The sequence below is a fragment of the Notolepis coatsorum genome (genome assembly GCF_963971535.1).
Source record: "Notolepis coatsorum genome assembly, chromosome: 18".
Taxonomy (NCBI): Eukaryota; Metazoa; Chordata; class Actinopteri; order Aulopiformes; family Paralepididae; genus Notolepis; species Notolepis coatsorum.
In genome coordinates this window covers 60590888-60615647 of record NC_140182.1, presented here as the reverse complement: position 1 = coordinate 60615647, position 24760 = coordinate 60590888, and the positions used below count along the sequence as shown (strand labels likewise).

Genomic DNA, 24760 nt, shown 5'->3' with positions numbered 1-24760 from the left:
CCTGCTCGAGTAGGTTGATGGCGTAAATGTCTTCTTTAGAGCGAATATCTTTCTTTTCGTTCTTAAAGGGCATTGTCTCTAGGGTCCATAGCCTCTCGACATGCTGCAGGAGAGTGGTGTCTTCTTCTGTCGTTCTGGAGTGGAAGCAGCTAGTGGCTGCTGTTCGGTTGAGAGATTTAGCGAGGGGGCCTTGGAGGGTCCACCCTAGGCGGGTCTCGACTGCTGCAGGACAGCCTCGGGGGCCTGTATGGACCCGGTCAATCGGGACTATGAGTTCTGCATGGTCGGAGCCTATCAACAGGGTTGGGGTAGCGCCGTCTATGAGCGGGATAGGTAATTGGCGCAGGTGCACATATTTATCCATCAACTTGGTGACAGGGTAGGTGTACTGCGAGAGTCCTATTTCTTGGCTGGTGAAAGCATTTGTAATCTTGTACCGTCGCTCTGGCTGCCCGTTTGCTGTGATAGTGAAGGAGACATTCTCGCCCTTTATCGTCTTTAAATCTCTTCTTATTGTCCGAATCGTCATTTCGTTCTTGCTCCCCCGCAGTCCCAACTGGGTCGCAGCGGAGGCGAGCAGAAGGGTCTTCTCTGACCCGTCATCAAGGACGGCGTAAGTGTCCATGACTTTATCTTGGTAGCTCAATGTCACACGGACTACCTTTAAGAGCACTTGGGCTCCGCTGCTGCTGGCGGGGTCAATGTACATGACACTTGCCTTGGTGCCGCTCCGTGGTGCAGGTATAGGCCGTCTTCCGTTACTTTCGTGTAGTATATCTAGATGGGCTCCATCGCACCGGCTGCACCTTTTCTTTAGGCGGCATTCGGCTGCCATGTGGGGCCGCGCACATCGATAACAGCGCCGGTTGGATTTTATCCATTGACTCACTTCTTCTGCATTCATCTTTGTGAATGAGTCACATTGTGACAGCCAGTGTTCTTTCTCACAGTAGGGACACGCTATCTTCCACTTCTCTTTTCTCGAGGGGGTGCTGTGACTCTTACTGCTCGGTACTGACTCTGATTGGTGCATGACAGTCACCGATCTTCTTCCATCATTTATTCTCCTGGGTCCCTCTCTGGAGCTTGGCGTGCTCCGCCCGAAGGTGTCCAGTCGTAAGCTGCTGACTTCTCTCGCCAGGAAGTCGGCCAGATCAAGGAGGGATGGCTCGGGGCCGTCGGGGTCGCGGTAGTCCCTCTGCCGCCGAAAGCGCTCCTGTCTTGCGGGTGGCAGCTTCTCCAAAATCCTCTCGACGTTAGAGTTGGCGTATAGCTCATGCATGCCCTTCTCCCGTTGCGCTCCCAGCATCCCTACCAGGGACTGCACTTTGATTGACAGGTCGTCTAGTGAGCGATTGTCTGTGGCTGGGGGTAGGCGGTCAATGTGCCTTATCTCCTGGATTACGTAATCCCATATACGTCCATATCTCTGATCCAGCGCTGCAAGGGCCGCTGTGTATGGAGTCGAAGAGGTAGCATAGGCTAGCGCTATATTGTGCGCTCGCGGTACTTTCAGGTGCTTCAGTAATATTGCATACTTGTGGCGTTCATCAGCGACATCCACCATCATTGTCTCTAAGCACATCCGGAGCTCCGTGTACTGTGCTCGACTCTCATAGGCGAAGTCTGGGAATGACGGCGTGGCGTTGTATGACGCCGTGGATGGCTGATACATCGGCGAGCGTTGGGGGAGAGACCTCCTGGGCGAGTCCCCTCTTGCGCCTCGCTGTGGGCTGGTACTGGCAGGGTACCATGGCCCGCTGGTCCAGGTACTGTTCCTCGGGGCTGGTCATGCGTCGTGCTCACCCGTGAATAGAGTCGGGGGTCTGTAGCGCAGCGCCGCGGGGGTATAGCCTGGACTGTATGGGACCTCCTGGTCCGGTGGAGTACTGTGCTGTCGTCGGGCTTGGTTCTCCTCTTCTCCCTCTTCTTCCTCTATCAGATCTTCCAGATCCTGTAATCGTTTATTTAGCTTCTCCGCAGTGTATGCCGCTCCTTCCTTGTAGCTGGGTCTCGCTTGGACCGGTATGGGAAGGGGGTCTGCGGGGGGTCTAGACTCAGTCTGTTGGTCAAGTTCAGGGTCACTTGCTCGTTGTGGTGACGCTGCTCTTGACTGTTGTCTCGACGAGTTCCTTGAGCCCCTGGCGGAGGGAGAGGGAGTTGTCCTTTTGATCAGCTGCTCTATTAGTTGCGCTTGTAGTCTGTCGCGCTCTGCGTCTCTTTGGGCACCGGCAGCGGCACGCTGGGCGTCGGCCCTGTCTCTTGCCATATTCTCTTCTGTCTGGAAGCGTCTCATCTCCAGACGTGTGCGCTGTTCTTCGCTCCGTTGCTGTGCTTGGAGGTGTTCGCGCTCGCTGGTCGCCTGTGCTTGGAGACGTTCGCGCTCGCTAAGCGTCTGTGCTTGGAGCCGATCGCGTTCGGTAGAGGCTGTCAGGCTGACGAGGAACGCCTGTTGTAGTATCCTCTCCGCTTCGCTGGGGGAAGGCGGTTGTGGAGGTGAGCCGCTCCTGCGTGAGCCGCTCCTGGGGGTACTCGCCGGGGAGTCCTGGAGCTCCAGTTCCTCGGCGCTCTCCTCCTCTTCTTCCGTGCAGAGTTCTCTCTCTGTAGGGTTGTCTTCCTCCCGGGGCTTGTCGGGGACTACTTCTTGAGTAGTGGCGGGGGGTAAAGGCATGTCAATTCCCTCCTGGTCCCCACCGTGAGCTTGGTCAGTTACATTAGAACCTACTAGGGCCTCTGTGGTCGGGGAAACCTGTTCGTTAAGGTCAGACATAATTTTACTTTCTACTTTTACCGCGTTTACCGTTTGTCGAAGGCTAGGTAGTTGACTGACAGTGTAAGCCTCTAAGTACTGAGGTGTCTGTCGTCTGCGCCGCGGGCGTTCTAGGTTAGGAGGATCGTTTCGTGGAGTGTTCATCATAGGCCATTTCGATATTAATAACACTATATTAATATTACACTAGTTACCATCCGGCTCGAAGGACCAATTGTAACTGAGGGGTACAATTCCCTGACTGTATTGTTAGATATGATATTTAATACCACTACCTCATGTACTTTAACTTCTGGCCACCCAGTACAAGATATAAGTATGATGAACACTTTCCCACCTGATGAAACGAATCCACACAAATGTACCAAATCGAAGGTTTAATACAGCAAAGGGTGTATACAACGATCACTTAATTACATTTATGATTTGAAATATGAGATATGCACTTTTATGGCAAATGAGTATTCGTAGGTAAATCAACATTGAATGTCCAATCTCTGGTTGCGCAGGGAGTAAGTATACAACCTGGAATATTTAGGAAACGATAGCGATGGTACTTAAATGATTATAGCTGGATACACTAAGGGGGGGGGGGGTCCCGCTGGTTGTAAGACAGTAGGAGGGGGGGGTTAGAGAAGCCGCTGGCGGTATCCCATCTGGCCGACGGTGTCTTGGGAGAATCCAAAGTCTTGGACACGGTGCCCACAGAACCTCGGACCGCAGACGAATACAGCTGGACCCTCTGTGGAACGGTAGCTGCCGGTCCACAACGGAAAGACGTGAGGCGACCTCACGTGTAGAGCGCCGTCTCACCTGGAGTCCTCTCCGGGGGGTAATTCCAACACTCCGCAGTGTTGGCCTTTATCCATGGAATAATCAAAGCGCACAAAGCATAATCCAAGCCGTGGAAGGCTCGCCGTCGTCCGGGTAGAGTAATCCAATATACAGGTCCAGTCGCTCTTGGCCCGGAGCTCCTCGGATGCAATCACCACTAGGGGTCTGACCAGCCTGGTTAAGCGTCCAGATAACGTCAGGAACGATGGGGGTACTGATAACTTTAGAACTCTAACCGAACGATGCACCATACATAAATAGACTATTATTAGCTTAATAGAATACGTCCAACTAGACGATATAGTGCCAAACTATGACCATTCAACTATTAATCTACACGATATCTCAATGCCTATTCTGGGCCAAGTAGGCCTTACTACACCGCACGTGCGTCGTGGGGAGGCTTTAGCGTCTGTCACTCTGTTGGAGGGTAAAGAACTGGACTAAAAGAAAGTTCTACTTTACTGGCGCCATATATATATGCGCTATGAACAAATAGTACCATTCGTATTTCGCCCGACATATTACTGCGCGGAACCGGGGGTTGCCTCGACATGTTAGGCGGCACGATTGAACTTGGACCTAGGGGTATGGCAACCTGGCGCCAGGTTCTCGTCCAATGGTAGAATGAAACTATTATGGGCTGTTTAGTAGAAACGGGGATATTCAATGCATATTGTACAAAGAATATACAGGGGATATCAAACGATATACAAATACAATTAAATATATATATATAAATAAATATACATATTCGGTTTAATCTGATCCTTCACAACAGTTAGGATGTTTACTCTTGGATACATTTGGGAAGAAAAACGCAACATTATGTCATACAGTCTAGACCAGGGGTTCTCAAACTTTTTTATACCACAACCCCATTTTATTTAGGAATCTTTTTGGCGACCCCACACTTAATGTATCACATAATTTCAACGTGGAAATAAGGAATATCAAAATAAAAGCTAGGGCTGTCCCCGACTAAGGATTTGTATAGTCGATTTGTAGTCGCCAAAATTAGCCGATAGTCGACTATTAGTCGACTATAAAAAAAGATTTAAATAAAGTATAATAATAAAAAATAAAAAAAATGTATCCTTCCATTTGGGCTGTGGGGGTGCTTAATGTCTGAAGGAGTCGACGGAAGGCTTCTTGTCCACTGTGAAAGCATGCAATTGGTCCACTGATGGATACATCTTGATATTTGTCTAGTCTAGTGTGTTCATTAGATGGGTGAAATCCTCTTGCAGTGCCTCTGTGCCTGTTTTCTTAGGCAGTTAGTCTCTGGTATACGTGCCATTAGCGTTAGCCACGCTTCTAGGCCTCTTTTCTTTTGGAAAGAATGATTAAAAAATTGTAAAAAAGAAAATGTTAAAAAGAATCATAAAAATAAATGAAATTACAGCACTATGTTATCAATGAAATTAATGAATATTATCAACAAAAGCAATGGAATTGTTTCTGTATACACATTTAGGCATATTTAGCCAAAATATGTTGCCAGAACATGAAAAGAAAATGCGCTCACGTGCGCTTTGGGAGAGATCCACTTCTACTCTGAAAATCCACCCTCATATGTTAGATATGTTGATGCCAAGGGGATACGCTTTATCAGCGCAGCATTACACAACACTGGATACTCGTTCCGGACTGATATCCAGAACTTTGCGAGGAGCTGTCCAGTGAACTTGACTTTCAGTAGCTTGTCACACGAAAGATCATTGAGTGCCTCCTGCATTCTGTTCCTAGCCATCAAGCTGAGTAAATACCCCCAAATTTCTGCTGATTATCCTGGAGTGCCACTAACAGAGTTTCCAGCTCATTATCAGCCCATTTCTCTGCCAATGTGTTGTTTTTGTCTTCAAGGAAAATCTGCGCTTCTTCTCAGAGTTAACAAAGGCAAATACTCCGACTCGAGATAGCCACCTCACTTCAGTGTGGTAGCAGCTGGTTATGCGCAGAGCAGGGGTGTCGTTTTGGTATGGCAAGGTATGGCACTCGCCATACCTTGGCAGTTGGCAAATTAAAATTGTAAAAAATTATATAATACATTTTTTTTATGTTGATTTAGAATTTGAATGTCAACATTATGAACGAAGCTTCAAACTATTCGGTACAGCCCTAGCATGTTTTGATATTGTCAATTATCTCATTTTACTAGGTGACTTTTACTGTAACTTACTGAAATATGCCAAAAAAATAAGGAAAATGGACATACAAATGTTTTTTAATCAAAGGGCAGCAGAGACAAGTGATACAGGGACACAGGTAAGGTCTTACAATGGCTTAGTGATTATAACAGTACAGTTCAGCATTCAGTAACCCATACTTTTTGTGAACGTGTTTTTGTTACTGCATTCTGTTGAACACACACCTCAGAACCGTACCTAATGAACATTGGCTCAATTGCAAGAAAAATAATAGACAGTTATGATATTACATTCTGCATAATTTGTATGCAAAATATTGTGGTTCCCTGCTTTAGTCTGTTGACACATTTGTATACAAAAAATGCTTGTGCCATACCTAAATGTCATATAAGTGAATTGTATAGAAACAACTCACCAAAAGTGACTATTGCACAACTGATACCTTGGCTTTTACTGAAATGACGCCACTGGCGCAGAGGCAGAGCCCATTTCATCGCGGCCAACCAGCAACGCTTCTGACAACAAACATATCCATTGCAAGTCCAGGTTACACACAAAAGACCAGACCCGCCTCCCGCGATTATAAATGCGCAGGGTGTAGTGAGATGTGTATTGGAATACGACTGTGTTGTGTGGCAAATACACACAGCTGCCGGGTGGAAAACTCAATCTGATTTATATTCTTTTTGCCAATGCGCGACTGGTACGCGACCCGTAGTTTGAGAACCGCTGTATTCTTGTATGTTTTTTTTCCACAGTTTTATGCTGAAATGAGCATTGCACCGAGACAAATCTCGGTGTTGAAATGGCAATAAAGTATCTATCTATCTATCTATCACCCTTGGCACTTGCCCCAGGGAAAGAGGTGCAAGACAGTAGTTCTTAAAGTGGGGTCCGCCCCAGGGGTCCTTGATAGGGTTCCAGGGGGTCCCCCGAAGAATGAGGAATAGGTTAATTTCACTCAAATATGTTCATATGTTTCACTCTCTCTTCTGTTATCTCTCTACCTACACAGTATAGACAGTTATGGAATTCTGGAATAATTTATATCTTTATTTAAAATTTTTTATGATCTTTTCCCCCCCTTTTTTTCCAATTTTTCTCCCATCCCGATGTTAGTCGTTATGCCAATTCCCAATCCTCTTCCTGGTTGTTGCGCACTCTACCCATTACCGTCGGTCTGGGAGGGCGGAGACTATCACATGCTTCCTCCGACACATGTGTAGCCAGTCCACTGCTTCTTTTTTTCACCTGGCAGCGCGGAGTCTCACTGGGAGAGTGTAACGTGTGGAAGGTCACACTACCTCTCCCATATCCCCCCCTTGCTGTGCAGGCACCCCGACCGAACTGTAGGAGGCGCTGTTTACAACGACCAGGACCCACCCACGCCGGCTTCCCACCCGCTAACACTGCCAATTGTGTTAGTATGGACGGTCGGCCAAGCCGGAGGCACCACAGCCAGATTCGATCCCACTGGCTCTGTGGTGGCAGACAGACGCTTAGTCCGCTGCACTACCCGGCCCCCTTGGAATAATTAATATCTTAACAACAAATATCATCTCAGAAGTGTGGCCCCTGGGTTCCAACCGGAAAAAATGTGCCGAAAGGTCTGGATTATTACATATCTCGATGTGATCTATCAAGAAATATCTACAGCAAGAATTTTGGGTCTCAATGAATCCAAAATGACATTGTGGTTAGAAGTGGTGGAGAAAATAAAAGCTAGCATAAAATGGTAATGTCTGGTTAGGAGCGAGGGAAAATGGATGGATTATCCAATGGGGGGTCTGGGAGGGGGGGGGGGTACGAGCTGGAGCATATGTGTGTAGGTTTTTAGATAACAGGTATTAGGGGTATATCCTATATATGACAATTAACTAAAATGCGATTTCATTGGATCTGCACTGTCAACTAATGCTTGTGTATCTTATCGTGTGTTGTCATGTTTGCTTATGTGTTTGTTTAAAAAATAATAAAAAAATAAAATATAAAAGAAGTGTGGTCCCTGGAACACAATCTTATCAAATGGAGGTTCCTGAGCTATTACTGTCTACCTAACCTAAACAGTTGAGAACCACTGGTATGACAAGTGATATGCTGTAGATACAGTAGATGGCTAAGAAACGGCTGACATACTGGGTGGAAAGATGTATTCATAAATTCATGTTCTCATGGAGGAGTTTATTTCCACCACCCCTGAGTGCAAGACCACCTTCGGAGTTTCACTCTGTGAGCTCAAACTGAAATCTACTGAACTGCACAACAAAAAAATACCTGTAGGTACCATTATAAGAGAACCAAGTCGCAGGAGTCATAGTGGTGCTGTGTAATGCTAACAGTGATATATAATATGTAACTAAACCTATTAATAATACTGTAATGTTCTGGGGTTTTGTGTCACTGTTACCTGGGGGTGTGTTTCCCCCCGGGAGAGATAGGAGGTGGCACCGGAAGTTACGTTGTTGTCGTGGAATATACGTGGAGGCAGGTAGCTGTGTGTACCTGACGAGTGAGGTATTGACCTGTATGTAATCATATTCCCTGGAATTAAACAACCCCAAAAGGAACATAAACCTCTCCTCATTCTTCCTAACAATAAGGGTATGACAGAACACTACATTTGGTGTCTGAAGTGGGATTAGTGAACTCGGATTGACGCGCACTGTGTACCCTGGGAAGCTCCACTGTTACCTCTGTGGCCTGCCGTTTACCATCAGAACTGACCACTCCGCTCTCCAGTGGCTGACGTCCTTTCGAGAGCCGGAGGGGCAAGTGTGCCGCTGGCTGGAGAGGCTGGCAGACTTCAACTTCACCGTTGAGCACAGGGCCGGCGTCCGCCACACCAACGCTGACGCCCTGTCCCGACGGCCCTGTGCTCCGGAGGGGTGTCGATACTGTGAGAAGAGGGAGGCAAGAGAGAGAGAGCTCCGGGAGGAGGTAACAATATGCCCCGAGCACGAGGGCGACGGGCCGGTCTGCAGGGAGCTGCAGGTGATCGGAGAAGCGGAGTGGCGAACGCAGCAAGAGCAGGACCCTGATTTAAAACCTGTTTTGCAATGGGTAGAGTCAGGTCAGCGGCCACCCTGGGGGGAGGTGGCAGGGGGCACCACTGCTACAAAGGGACTGTGGGCAGACTTTGCGGCTCTGCGGCTGTGGGATGGGGTTCTACAGAGAGCGTGGAGGGAGCCGGCTACGGGAGAGAACAGGTGGCGGGTGGTGGTCCCCAAAGCAATGAGAGAGACTGTGTTAAAAAGTTCCCATGGCACCGTGGGGGCGGGGCACTTTGGCATCACAAAGACTCTCCGCCGCCTCCGTCAGGGGTTCTACTGGGGACGGATAAAAAGGGACATAGAGGATTTCTGTCGCCGCTGCGACCTCTGCGCAGCATACAAGGGCCCACCTGATCAGTCCCACGCACTGCTCCAACAGCTGGGGGTGGGAGCCCCCATGGAAAGAGTGGCGGTGGATGTTATGGGGCCGTTTCCGTGCACGGACAAAGGCAATCGCTACGTGCTGGTCGCCATGGACTATTTCACAAAATGGCCGGAGGCATATGCATTGCCGGATCAGGAGGCCAAGACTGTGGTTAACGCGCTGGTGGAGGGCATGTTCAGTCGGTTCTGCGCAGCGGAAACCCTCCACAGCGATCAAGGGAGGAATTTTGAGTCACATGTCTTTTCAACCATGTGCAAGCAGCTAGGCACAAAGAAGACCCGAACCACTGCTCTGCACCCACAAAGTGACGGGTTAGTGGAGAGGTTCAATAGGACTCTGGGCAAGCAGCTAGCCATTCTCACAGCAGAGCACCAGCGAGACTGGGACACACACCTTCCCCTTGTTCTCATGGCATACCGATCCGCTGTCAAAGCACCACCTCCTGCACGCCAGCACTGCTCATGCTGGGCCCGGGAGCTCCGGACGCCAACGGAGGTGGCGTTTGGCAAGCCCCCTGACACTCCCTCTGTTCCCCCGGGGAGGGAGTATGCCAGGAGACTCCAAGATCGAATGGAGTCCACCCACAACTTTGCCCGGGGTCAGCTGGAAAAGGCGGGCATGAGACAAAAAAGGAACTATGATGTGCGGGCTAAGGGGAGGCATTTCCAGGCCTGGAAACTGGTCTGGGTGTATAGCCCTCGGAGGAAGAGGGGGCGGTGTCCTAAACTGGACTGTCACTGGCAGGGGCCATGTATGGTGCTAGAGAGGGTGGGGGAGGTGGTATACAGGGTACAATTGCCGCTCAGGGGGAGGAAAGTTGCTCTTCACAGAGACAGACTGGCCCCGTTCAGAGGGGATTGCCTCCCACTTCAAGACCCAGCCCTCCCAGCGGCCTCACCTAGAGACAGTGTTCCGACCACCACTGGGGCCAGATGTACACGCCGTTCGAGGGGAGTGCACCGTGGTCCACCAGCAGGCGGTTTCCCCTCTTCCCATACTGGGGCCCCCTCAGAATCACAGACTGTGTCCCCTGTGCAGGACAGACATGGCACTCCTCGGACGGTTCCTGTTCCGCAGCAGCAGCAGGTCGATTCAGTCCTTCGGGCAGGGACAACGCGTCCGCAGTGGCGGAGGCTGCCGCCAGGTCGTTTCAAGGACTTTATGTAAAAGAGAAAAAAAAAGAATAAAAATTAGGTGTTCTGCTTGAAATGGAAAATGTTATTGTGAATGTGCTATGTTGTTGATGTGTCTCTCGGGGCGAGAGCTCAGAAGGGGGGGGGATAGTGTAATGTTCTGGGGTTTTGTGTGTCACTGTTACCTGGGAGTGTGTTTCCCCCCGGGAGAGATAGGAGGTGGCACCGGAAGTTACATTGTTGTCGTGGAATATACGTGGAGGCAGGTAGCTGCGTGTACCTGACGAGTGAGGTATTGACCTGTATGTAAACATATTCCCTGGAATTAAACAACCCCAAAAGGAACATAAACCTCTCCTCATTCTTCCTTTCAATAAGGGTATGACAGAACACTACAATACTTTCAAACGTCACTTAATCTTTTTCCTCAAATAAATTGCAATGAGTGAATAATCCTGATCGCCACAGTAAGCCGACCCAAACTGCCGTCTGCGATTCCGACAAACAATTGGAGCTGACACTGCCATCAAATTCCGAACATAAAATCTTTTCCCATTCACGGCTTCGGTATTCCAAACCAGATGTGGAGTCACTCAGAATTAAACTCAAGGATAAACCCTGTCATGAAGAAATCGTTCAGTGAAACATACGGTTATCCTATAACCATAGTTTTTTTTTTTATCCACTTTTTCTCCCATTTTTCTATTTTTCTCCCATCCCAATTTTCATATCGTCCAATTCAACCCTCCCCTCTCTTCGAACGTTGTTTCTTGCCTCCCACAAGCCGGCTGCAATTTATATAATAACTCAACATCATCCCTGTAACCATCTACCTCCGAATATGCGTATTAATGTCGCAATGTTATAGCATAAATGGATAAAGGAAAATTTAAAACAAAATTAAATTAAAGCATACCAGCAGATAGTCTAAGGCAGGATCGGATCACAGTTAAACAGCGCCAATAAGAAGAAAAGGAAAAAAGGGGTTATGGTCAAGGTGCACGCATGTAACAGCCCCTCTGGTCAGGCACAAAGGCTGGAATGACATAACCTATATAAGAATAGAATTAAACACCTTCATTAACCCGGGGATAGTAATAAGCTATACCTGACACAACCTGTTATCATATATTGTATATATATATTCAACCGACCTTCTACTACTGGAGCCCAAAGCTCAAAACAGCCTGGATATAAAAATAAAAGCATACAAGAAGTTAGTTAAGGAACCGATCACCGTTGAATTGTGCAAACCGATGTCACTTAAACAGCAACAACAACCAAAATACGTAAACATTAACAGGTCTCGAATGTCTCGGCGCGGGCGATAGACACAGCCTGCTAGCTAGCCCGAGGCTAGCGCGTAAGCTAGTGGTGAATCCGGCTAGCACGCTAGAATCTGGTATGTACATTGTCCAGCTAGCTCGCTAGCTTTCATAGAGGCGACACACACGTATGACCATGAGGTCAGCATTAGCGAGTAACAGAAGTCATTGGGATGCACCGCTAGCTTGGGTGGGCAGTGGACAGTTAGCATGTCTGGGCATGACAGCAAGCATTTGTGAGTAGTCCGCCCTATCAATGTATTCAGGCCCACATCGCCAAGTCACTCACCCGACATAGTTAACAAGCTCCAGTCTCGGCTATCCTCCCGAGATATTCCTCCGCTTTAGCCAACGACCAAAATGAACGACGATCATCGCCCTTACCCAGCACAGATAATTTCGCGGGAGCGAATAGCGTAGGCCTCAGGCCTAGTTTCCATAGCCTGGTCATGACCGCTTTGTATTCGCCTCTCTGTGCTTGAACCTCCGGTGTAAAGTCTTCGAAAATGGCCACTTTGTGATCGCCGAGACTTAGTTTACCCCTTCTGGCACGGGCCGACCGCATGATGAGCTCTCTCTGTTGGAGCCTGTTTAGCTTGACAATGATGGGCCTCGGCTCTTTGTTCACTCCAGGACTGGTCCTGCCCGCTCTGTAGGCCGACTCACATACGGGAGGGCTGGGGAGGACATCTTTCCCCAGTATTTCCTGCAACAATTCCGGCATGTTCTCCGAGAGACGGCCTCCCTCACTGCCCTCCGGTACACCAACAATCTTGATGTTGTAGCGTCTGTCCCGGGACTGCATTTCCACAATTACCGACTGTAGTTTGGCAACTTCAGCCTGCCTAGCCAGCAGGGAGGTCTCCAGACCCGCCAGCCTCTCGCCTTGTAGTGAGGCCTCTGTCGTTAGAGTGGCTAGTTCGTTAGCATTAGCCGAGGAGACAGCATGCAGCGACTCCATCTTTTCTCTCAACGGGTCGACCGCCAACCTAATTTCTTCTGACATCTCTCGATGAAGGGTATCAAAAAGTTCCGCCTGCACTTTTCTTTGTGTTTCAGCGAAGCGTATCTCAAAGTCTGCATGGAGTTTGGTCATAACCGAGAGAACAGCTTCACTTATCTCACTGATACCGGGCGACGGTGAGGGTAGATCCGGTGGCAGTTTGCCTGCTGGAGTGCTCATGGATCTGGTCTCCACCGACATCGCAGAAAGTTGAAAAAAGTCGACGAAAGTAGTTGAAACTCGACGACTCAACAAGCAGACAAATAACAAATAAAAATAAAATAAAGACTAATGGGGAGTAAAGTATATTTTGCACGATAGAAGGGAGCTCACGTGAAACACGTCTCACTCCATGAACGCCTAGCTCCCCCCCCCCCCCGTTAACTGGAATATGTTGTTTCTTTACACATATGTTGGATTATGTAATTGGTTTGTCATGACAAAACAATAAAAATCGCTACTTTACATCAGGGTGAAGTGAACGCTGTTACGCTGCCACCACCCACTTCAATGACAGAGCTCTCATATTTGCGAATGCATAAACTATATCTTAAATTATGGCTATGTGTCTAATATGGCTGTCGCAAAGTCATTGATAAGCGACAGCCATATTAGATCATTTAAGATATAGTTTATGCATTCGCAAAATATGAGAGCTCTGTCATTGAAAGGGCTTCTACAATGGAAGACGGCCGCTGCTGCTGGAGCTGGACCGAGTCAAGCCGCCGGCGGCGCACGGAAGCCGGGGAGAAACCACCGCATCGCCCCGCTGGCGCTTCACAATGTGCAGTTTCTAGTTAATCAGTCAGCAGCCTCGCGAAATAACATTATATCAATAACAAATAACATGCGAAGCGCCGGTGGAGGTCAGAATGATCATCATCTTCTAGACACTCTGGTGGCGAAGACATTATCGCTGTATTTCCTCGAAAAATAGTGAGAGAGAAAACAAAGATATAATGTCAACGCAGCTCCTTTTCTCCAATAACGTAACTCCTTTCCAATAACTATTTCAGCATCAAACTAAAGTGGTGTATACAGTCACTTTTCGGTGGTGAAAATAGGGAAGGAGCTGTTAGTATGGCCACGACCCCGCTTATGTAGAGGAGCGGATGTGGGTGTGGCCAGGCGGATGGGTGTGTACATGTGGAGAAAATTATTCAGTATTAGATTGATAAGGGATGTGGTTCCACTAGAGTGCAGAGTGTAAGCTATACGATAATATAACTGTCTTGTGATCTCCCAAGTAATTAGAGTCATACGTAGTCTAACACAAACCATTTTTAATAATTTGTGATTTAACTCTACAGCCAGATATGCCTAGCGCTGCAGAATGCGGTCACTCGCTGTACTTATCTAACCCCCATGATGACCGAAATGGCTCTTCTCAATGCCACTGTGTAAACACGGTATAACTGACCTTAATTAACTTCATAAAGGCGGTAGTATACTGAAAACACGAACAGGAACCACAGTGCTCCGCATACCGATGCTTTTCCTGTATAATGTGTATAATGTGTTTGTAGGAACACTTGGCACTTTACATGTTTTGTTTTGGTCTGACGTGGTTGCAGTTGAGTGGGGATGGATGTCTCTTTGCTATGAGTTGGTATATGAGAAATATATCAACACAAATATAATACTGGTGTATTATTATTACTGGATAGTGTAAACAAGTCAGTGTAGAATAGTATTATAATGTTTTCCCAATGTTCTACCTACTCTACCACTACGTAGAAAGAAGGCATTTTCTTTTGAAAGTGGTTACCAACCATACTGGAAAAAAGTAGAAACTACACAAACATTCTGTGCATGGCCTCTATTGTCTGAGATATGGCTGGGCTACAACACGCTGAATCCCACTAAAGTTTCAGAATCAGAAGGGAGGATATTCCGATACCGATACAGTAATAAAAAGAAACACGAACTTGATTAGCTTTTGTGTCATCCGTGTGTATGTGCATGTGTATGTGTGTGTTTCTGTGTGTGTGCGTGTGTTTCTGTGTGTGTGTGTGTGTGTGTGTGTGTTGTGTGTGTGTGTGTATGTGTGTGTTTGTGTGTGTGTGCGTGTGTGCGCGCGCGTGTGTGTGTGTGTGTGTGTGTGTGTGTGTGTGTGTGTGTGTGTGTGTGTGTGTGTGTGTGTGTGTGTGTGTGTGTGTGTGTGAGTGAGAGAGTGTATGTACTATATTATGAGGGAAACTGAACACCAGCCTGTAAGGATTCACACAAATCCTTTATGGGCCCAGAATCATTGCCCCATTGATTGTCTATGGAGCATCCCCAGATTTGACATCAAGTGACTTCACAAATTGGAGCGCTGTTTGTTCATAAATACTTACAGGAATAGCATGTTTTAATTCCTAAAATGGGTTTAAGTACTTTAAGTACACATGAGTGTGGAAGAAGGGTGTGTTCAGGAGAGGACCTCAAATGTACCTCACGCATGCGGGACATCCACACCTCGTCAGTGTCCGTCTGCGGGTCGCTGGTGGCGTTCTCGAGCTGCACGGCCACCATGACAGGGGCCCCAGGGGCCGGACACTGCCACTTAGGCAGAGCAAGGATGGCCAGCGTCGGGGTTATGAAGCTGAAGGTCCCGCCCTGGAGGATAGGCAACCTGCAGGTCAACAGGTCGAGAGGGTTGGAAAAGGTCAGAGGTTACTGGCAAAATGTCTACTATAAATGGTAAATGGCTGCATTTATATAGCAGCTTTTATCCAAAGCGCTTTACAATTTTGTTCCTCACATTTTACCCATTCACTCACACATTCATACACTGATGGCGGAGGCGACCGTGCAAGGTGCCAACCTGCTCATCGGGAGCAGTTAGGGGTTAAGTGTCTCGCTCAAGGACACTTCAAAACGCTGCCCGGGAGGAGCGGGAATCGAACCCGGCAACCTCCGGATTACCAGACGATTGTTGCCACTGTTGCCCTTAACTATACTGTAAAGTCCGTATAGATTAAAATCAAAACGCAGATTCTGCCGCCGGCGACCCATATGCTCTTGACACAAAGCCGGTGCGGTAATTCATCCAAGTGATAACGATGAGAGAGCGGAGGCAGCGTTTGAATGTGTAAGTGAGGAGTTCAGTGCAGCGGCAGTGAAAAGCCCTGCTGCGTCTGTGTGTGGAGGTGGAGTGTGCTGCAGACGTGATGAGTCTGGCCCCACCAGGGTGTCAGAACACCGTTATAATAGTCAAAACATCTGGGCCTTGGGCGCCCTCGTGGCGCATCGCATAGTGCCTCGCACACCTACGCGGCCGTACCGGGTTCAACTCCCGCTCCCGGGGGACAATTTGTCGCATGTCCTCCCCACTTCTTCTCCCGTTCACCCTTTCCTCTGTCGGTCAAGTCTGACCATGAAAAAGCTGGAAAAACGCTAAAAATAAATCTGTTACTGTTGCACAGCCCTGTTACATATTCTATTCCACACTGTATTTATATTCTAATTGAGTTTAGAATACTCTACTACATCATGCACAATTGCACAGCCCTGTCCTATATTATATTCAATGGTACTTTAATTTTTATTTAGTTTATATATTCCATTTAATTTTATTCTACCTTAACTCTTTAAACGCCAGACCCGAGATATCTCGGGTTTTGGTAGTTTTTTCTTTTATTCGCAATTTTTATTCATTATTCATCCATTCACCTCGGTGTTGCCATATGAAAGGATTTTGAGATCGCCAAAGTGCAATACCGGCTGCATCCTGCCAGATGGCAGTGTCGCCCACCCTTTGAAACCTTATATCTAACTCTGTGTTACACTCAAATGTCTCCGGGCGCTATATTTAGACGGAGCCGAGTAAGTCGCTTCACCCGACCTATTCGAAACGCACAGCTGTCACACTCTATCCATAAGTTGTGCCAAATTGTGCCCGGGACCAGATGGACACCAATACTGGAAATCGTGATCAGACAATTGGAATATTCTTTTTGGAATACCAGCGACCACAGGTAAGGACTATCTGACATCAATTTCAGCTTGATCCAACAATGTTTTCATATCCATTCAGCTGATCGGCTTCTGTAGTGTTCAACACAAATGCCGTTACTGGCAATCAAAGCATCAGAAACTACCCCCCCCCCCAGGGGCGGAGCTAGGGGGTGGCTACCTGGGCTCAAGCCCCGGATGTATTCTGAAAAGCCCAGAATCTATTTAAAAAAATAATAAAAAAAAATTAAAAAAATGATTTTTTTTTTTTTTTTACAATTCATCATTGTTACATGAAAATATGTTTGCACCAGATTTAGCAGAAGCTAATTTCCATCTGTGGTCTATCCAGCTGCTAACTGTATTTGAGTGAGTTAAGTCTTGGTGTTATGGTAGACTCAGACCTAAGCTTTAAATCACAATCAACAAGTTGACAAAAACTGAATTCTTCCACCTTAGAAACATAGCTAAAGTACGGCCATTTATAAATCAAAAGGACGCTGAAAACCAGATCCATGCCTTTATCTCAAGCCAACTCGACTACTGTAATGCACTCCTTACCGGCCTCCCGAAAAAATACGATGATAACTATTTTATTGCAATGCACTATTGCATTATTTTATTCTATTTTACTAACTATTTTATTGCACTGCACTATTTTACTTTGTATCAGTGAATCATAGACGCCTGGCCATAAGAGCATTCGGAGCATCTCTGCTCTCCCACTATTGAACTTGGGGGAGCAAAGGTATGATCTTGCTCCACCACTTTTTGATTATATGAAAAATATGATATATCCCCCCCCAATATATAAATCTAACCATAACTACATTATGGTTAACTGAGTTTTATAGTGAAAAGAGCAGCTTTATTGGTCAAGATTGAAGGCTCTATATTGCAGGAAATTGCACGTACAGGTTCATTAAATTCAAAAAAAATCTGGCGTGGAGGGGGTCGTGCCTAACCCCCTACAAACCACCCCTTGCCTGCCAAAAAAAAAAAAAAAAAATTGCTTACAAAAAAGTTAAAAAAAAAAAAAAAAAAAAGGGGGGGGCCCATCTGGGCTAAGCCCCGGATCTCCAACAATCCTAAATCCGCCCCTGCCCCCCCCCCCCCCTTTCATGCATTCCTGGTGAAACATAATACCTATTATATACATTTGATTTGGAAATAGTAGCGTGTCCAGGCAAGAAACGCCAACGCTTATAGTAGAATTCACGTTGGGTCCGTAAACATCATGAAAATGGTCAATAACGCTGGTGCCAGGGAGTAAAGATGGGAAAACAGCGTGGCAGTCAATGAGTTAAGCAGGGAAACCCCTCGCTATGTGTAGCCTACTCGTCACGCATGATGGAATTACCATAGATCCGCCTGACGCCACCACTTAAAAGGGGGATCATCATTTTAAGCAAGCATTAGCGTCAGGGGCGGAGCTAGGGGGTGGCTACATGGGCTCAAGCCCCGGATGTATTCTGAAAAGCCCCGAATCTATTTAAAAAAAAAAAATTACAATTCATCATTGTTACATGAAAATATGTTTGCACCAGATTTAGCAGAAGCTAATTTCCATCTGTGGTCTATCCAGCTGCTAACTGTATTTGAGTGAGTTAAGTCTTGGTGTTATGGTAGACTCAGACCTAAGCTTTAAATCACAATCAACAAGTTGACAAAAACTTAATTCTTCCACCTTAGAAACATAGCTAAAGTACGGCCATTTATAAATCAAAAGGACGCTGAAAACCAGATCCATGCCTTTATCTCAAGCCAACTCGACTACTGTAATGCACTCCTTACCGGCCTCCCGAAAAAATACGATGATAACTATTTTATTGCAATGCACTATTGCATTTACTAACTATTTTATTGCACTGCACTATTTTACTTTGTATTAGTGAATCATAGACGCCTGGCCATAAGAGCATTCGGAGCATCTCTGCTCTCCCACTATTGAACTATATCCCCCCCCAATATATAAATCTAACCATAACTACGTTATGGTTAACTGAGTTTTATAGTGAAAAGAGCAGCTTTATTGGTCAAGATTGAAGGCTCTATATTGCAGGAAATTGCACGTACAGGTTCATTAAATTAAAAAAAAATCTGTCATGGAGGGGGTCGTGCCTGACACCCTCCAAACCACCCCTTGCCTGCTTAATTAAAAAAAATATATATATATATATCTGGGCTAAGCCCCGGATCTCCTACAATCCTAAATCCGCCCCTGATTAGCGTGCCGTTGGGCTTTTTGGGTTCAGATGTTAACACAAATGCATGCTTCTCTGCTCATGCCGGTCTAGTCTGTGCATGCGTGTATCTACGAGTGTGTGTGCACGTACACACGCAGGTATGCACATTCTTCTCTATCTCCAGGTGTTGAGTACAAGTATGCGAGGGAGATACCTGGTTCCGACCGACGTCTGAAGCAAGGTACATAATCCAGACACGAAGAAGATGGTGGAGATGAGGCCGCTCTTAGCGGCGTTGTTGTCCCCAATGCAGAGCGGCTCGGCCAGGATCAGGGGCACGGCTATGATGCCACCGAATGCCAGGATGTAGTGCTGTGAAGAGACACAGAGAAGACAGGACTGAGGAGACAGAGGAGGGCGGCACGGTGGCGCAGTGGTTAGCGCTGTCACCTCACAACAAGAAGGTCATGACATGCATGCTAGGTATTAGGGGTGTAACGGTACACAAAAACCACAGTGCGGTACGTACCACGGTTTTGAAGTCAAGGTTCGGTATGGGTTTTCGGTACAGTGGGGGAAAGTTTGGCTTTCCATGTTCCACTCAGGGGTGATGTAGTGTGCAGTAACTAATTGTACTTACATTACCACTATTGGGCTGTCAACCAATATTCTATATTGAAATGAATAATCGACTTGTAAAAAATATATAATAATAATTATTATATTAGATTGTGAAAAAATCAGACCCCGGTGGGCGGTCGTTAGTGGTTGACATACCGTTGTATTCGTTCGGTAAACAGCCCTTCGGTACGGTACACACTGAAACAGTTACTACCTTTACCTTTACACCCCTACTAGGTATATAATACTCCTGCCATTGCCCTTGACCAAGGTACGTACTGGCATTAAAACTGGATTTGGTCCCCGGGCGCCACACTGTGTGGCTGACTGCCCACTGCTCCTAAATAGTTAGGATGGGTCAAAATGCAGAGGACGAATTGCCCCAAGGGGAATAATAAAGGTTCAACTATGACCCTATACCCACAGCATTTTTTAAGCGAATATTCGAGATTATTGCAAGTCATGTCCTAAATATTATAAATACATCGCTTCTGACAGGTATTTTCCCAGATGCATTCAAAACAGCTGAAATAGAGGTGGTGGAACTTTGTTCGGGGTGGGATGTTGTTTGGACAAATGTTCTCAGGGAGGAGGTGGAATCTTTGGAGACGCTGCGAGGCGGGAGATCTGGTTTGGACTACTTGGCAGACGAACACCAACACCATCCCCCTCAACCCCACAAGGTCAACGCCATTCCTGTGAAACCCACAGGTCAACACCCACAAAGTCATGATCAAACCCCTAAACCCCACAAGGTCAACGCCATCCACCTCAACCCCACAAGGTCAACGCCATCCACCTCAACCCCACAAGGTCATTGCCATTCCCGTGAACCCCAGAAGTCGTCACAAACCCCCCCTCCCCACGAGTCATCCCTTGACCCCCAGTCCACGCAGCAACAGGTAGACACAGCTAGGCATATGCTGATACAGGTTATTATCACACATCCTGGAGGACTTCACATTTTATTTTTGTTACACTGTCACTAGGCGTATGGAAAATTCATATCCAGAATGCATCGCGTTCTTTAGAAGCCACTCTGGACCATCACTTCAATAGACATTCCCCAGGAAAGTTTAGACACACACACAGCAGGAAAGATTGTGTGGGGAATTCAACCAGGACGAAGACTCATCTCACACGAACTATGAACTATTGAAACATAATTATATGATGTAATAGTAATGATTGTCATCATGAAGTTTGTTGAAATTTTTTGGGTGGATCCAAATATAGTATGTGTTATTTGCTTGCCATGATTTAGGCCATAAAGGCCACAAAAACTGTGTATTTTCTGCAATATTTTGTTGTTTCCTATGTCACGTTGATTTTCCTGATTAGGGGTGGATGGGTGTGCCCGTCTGCAAACAGGTCATGTGGTCGCTCAATAGAACATCGTAAAGGGGGCCGTTGGGGAATTTTACCCTGGACTAAACATCTAACACCTAGGTTTTTGACCTCAACTTGCAGATGTGGACCCCCGCTCACTCTTTGACATATTACTGGTTTTAATAAATTAATTTAAGTAAAGCGAGATGATGTTGGTTTGATATTTCAATTATGTATGAAGTATGGTGATAAAGAGGTTTAACAATGCTGGTTCTGTTTTGTCATATTCTAGTTTTTTCAGTCATGGAAAATACCATGACCGGAATATTGTATGCATTTTCATAGGATGTTATCACTGACTGAGATTGATGGATCTTGACATATATATATATATATATATATATATATATATATATATATATATATATATATATATATATATATATATATATATATATATATATATATATATATATATTTGAAGGGCGGTTGCATTTTAGGTTGATCGTTAGAGGTCCAACTTGGATTATATATTTGGGGCTTAAACAGCCCCACAGGAGGGTTATGTAATAATGGTGGGTCCTATAATTCTAATATGTTTTGTCATACTCCATTACTCTCAGTCAGAAGAATTCTTTGTTTTGTTTGATGTTTTTGAGGTTGGTTGATTATGTATTTGGGGCTTTAAAAGCCCCACAGGAGGGAATGTGGGAAATTATTATCAGGGTTGAGAACATCCAGTGATGTTGTACTTATTATTTACCTTATTGGGGACATTGATCTAAGTTAAAAGTTATTATCAAATGTTATTAGGTACAATCATTATCAATATAGAATATTGAGTATGAGTTATGACATTACCCGGTATGTAAGTTCATTCAGGCCTCTCCTTAGTTCAGTGGTGTGTCAAGGCCAAGCACCTGTACATTTCCCTAGTTATCTCTGGGCCAGTTTTGGATTGGCCACCGACCACATACGCCTATATGGACAGAGCAGAGCATAAGAAGGAGGGCTAGGACATTAGCTCACTCTCTCTTTCCGGTGTCTCCTTTCTGGCTGGACTCCACTCGCTTGGTCTGGAGTCACACGCCCTCTTTCTGTCTTTCTGGACATCTATCTTTAATCTCTCTTTTCTCCATCTATTCTCTTATTTCCTACTATACTTCTCTATCCCCTTCATGGTTATTCTTTTGTCATATCTTCTGTCATGTCATTAATGTCTGTTTAAGTGTTCCATGGACCACCCTATGTAAATATGATGTCATTCTAATTCTGATCCTTTCAATAAATACAAGACATATTGTTGAACTATTTTCCTGTGTCTAATATTCTATATCCTTTTGTCCTGATTCGAGGAGTAAACAAAATTACCCACACCTCCTATTATACAAAGCACTAAATGGAACAGGACCAAGCTACATTGTAAATTCTCTAGTCAACTATGTGCCTCCTAGAACATTGCAATCATCTACTACTGGTCTATTGAAGGTTCCAAGCCACAGTCTAAGGAAAATCGGGGATGCAGCCTTTGCAAAATATGCACCAAAGTTATGGAACACACACTACCTATGGACATGGGAAGCTGGATCTCTTAATATTTTAAAAAAATAAGGTAAAAACCTACCTCTTCACCATAGCCTTCTAATGGCGCTTTTCCACTGCATGGTGCCTACTCTACTCTACTCTACTCTACTCGGTATTTTCGGTACCAGGTACTTTTTCGGGTACTTTTTTAGTCCCTGCTCGACTCTGGTTCCAAGCGCGAGCCAAGCGGGTAGATCTGGTACCATAAATGTCACGTGAAAAACTGCAGACCACTGATTGGTCAGAAGAGAGACGCGTCACTGTTTGGAGAGTCTGAACGAAAACAGAAAGCCGCCATCTTGAATGTCTCGCATAGGATTTCATTATGGTTGCAGCAGGCACAAGTTCAATAAACAAACAATACAGTCACTGTGTATTCTGCCTCATTTATTGATTAAACAAAACCGACGTCAACACAATTTGCCACCGAGCGGAGAGTTTAGTCTCGCAAAAAGATCGCTGACTTGTTAAGGCTTAAGCTTATGTTGTGCTGATGTTGTGCTAGCGTTTTAGCATGGCTATCGTACATAGCGCGATCAATATAACTCGCTATTGATTGTTTGTATGAGTAACGTTAAAGCCCAACCCAGTAGGAGTTAGATCATTTTGTGTACTGTACTGTGTAGGGACTGTCCTGCTCCACTAGGGGCATGCTTTTCTCATTCACTAGGCTGGGGGCGGGGCTGGCTTTTCTAATTCACAGGAGCGATCTTTTCTACTCTACGTTGGCTTTGAGAGTTGTGAATGAATGAAAACTTTATTTAACAGATTGCAGAATGGGTACAATACAGTACGGCTCAATACATACAATTGTTAAGGGGATGCAGACCTGAGAAAGACGTTTGTCTTGTTTCCATCAGGGTCCCCCATTTTCAATTCATATAGACATTTATGACATACACAACATACATGACATTTATGGCATAGGGTATTAGGGACATATAGGTATTTAGTACTGATACATTTGTAAATTGTGACATAACCGGTATTCAAATATACAGTACTGTTACCCCTAGATCCTGACAGAGTATATACATATGATGGGGAGGGGACTGTACATTAGGAGGGGGTGGGTGGGTGGGAGAAAAATATACATACGGCGGGGAGGGAATATATACATGTTTGATTGATTGAATTGATTGAAAACTTTATTAACAGATTGCAGAATGGGTACAGTACAGTACATAGATGTAGCAGTAGGCCTACTGTCTATCTGTATGTCATGTATGGGGACCCTGATGTAAACAAGACGAAAGTCTTTCTCTGGTCTGCATCCCCTTAACAATTGTGTGTATTGAGCTGTAGGCTACTGTATTGTACCCATTCTGCAATCTGTTAATAAAGTTTTCAATCAATCAATCAAAACAGCTCAATACATACAATTGTTAAGGGGATGCAGACCAGAGAAAGACGTTTGTCTTGTTTACATCAGGGTCCCCCATTTTCAATTCATCATACTGTGGATCACAGTGATGTACTGTAGCAGGACAGTGATGTAGCAGGAGTCAGGACATTGGATCACAGTGATGTAGCGGATCACAGTGATCATTTTGTGTAGTGTACTGTGTAGGGACTGTCCTGCTCCACTAGGGGCAGGCTTTTCTCATTCACTAGGCTGGGGGTGGGGCTTGCTTTTCAATTCACAGGAGCTATCTTTTCTACCACATTGTACAACAGAACTGCCGAGTCCCGAGGCTGGTAAGTGCTAGTTAAAATGTACAGTAGTGCACAAACTCTACGTTGGCTTTGAGAGTTGTATTATACTGATATAAAAGTTATGCTGTAGGTTGTATGTGGGAGGGGGGCGGGGGGCTGCGTCGCCCACAGTATTTGGTTAACGTTACTGTGGGAAGTTATGCTGTAGGTTGTGTATGGGGGCGGGGGGGGGGGTACGTCGTCCACGGTCTATTTAACGTTATGTACAGTAGTTGTGTTTGATTGATTGAAAACTTTATTAACAGATTGCAGAATGGGTACAGTACAGTACATAGATGTAGCAGTACTGTCTATCTGTATGTCATGTATGTCTGTCCTGATGAATTGAAAATGGGGGACCCTGATGTAAACAAGACGAAAGTCTTTCTCTGGTCTGCATCCCCTTAACAATTGTGTGTATTGAGCTGTACTATATTGTACCCATTCTGCAATCTGTTAATAAAGTTTTCAATCAATCAATCAAAACAGCTCAATACATACAATTGTTAAGGGGATGCAGACCAGAGAAAGACGTTTGTCTTGTTTACATCAGGGTCCCCCATTTTCAATTCATCATAAACAGGGGTGTAAAAAGTACCCAGAAATTATACTTTACTACTACTATTATACTAAGTACACTGTACAACTGTACAAGCAAAACTGTACATTGGAATATTGACGAAACCATACTTGGTCATTTACTGTACATTTGAAGGGGGTTGGGTTAGGACATTTACAGGGTCCAGTTTCGAATTG

General features: G+C 45.7%; 1 protein-coding gene across 1 annotated transcript in view; it reads right to left on the bottom strand.

Annotated features, from left to right (window-relative positions):
- The window catches only part of LOC311245375 (solute carrier family 23 member 2), a gene marked incomplete at both ends in the record, with an annotated part of 453290 nt that overhangs the window by 214837 nt on the left and 213693 nt on the right, over window positions 1-24760 (bottom strand). Inside the window, 2 exons of the mRNA XM_084335217.1 lie at window positions 15087-15267; window positions 18990-19147. Coding sequence (XP_084191343.1) covers window positions 15087-15267; window positions 18990-19147 — 339 coding nt within the window. The remainder of the gene's footprint in view (window positions 1-15086; window positions 15268-18989; window positions 19148-24760) is intronic.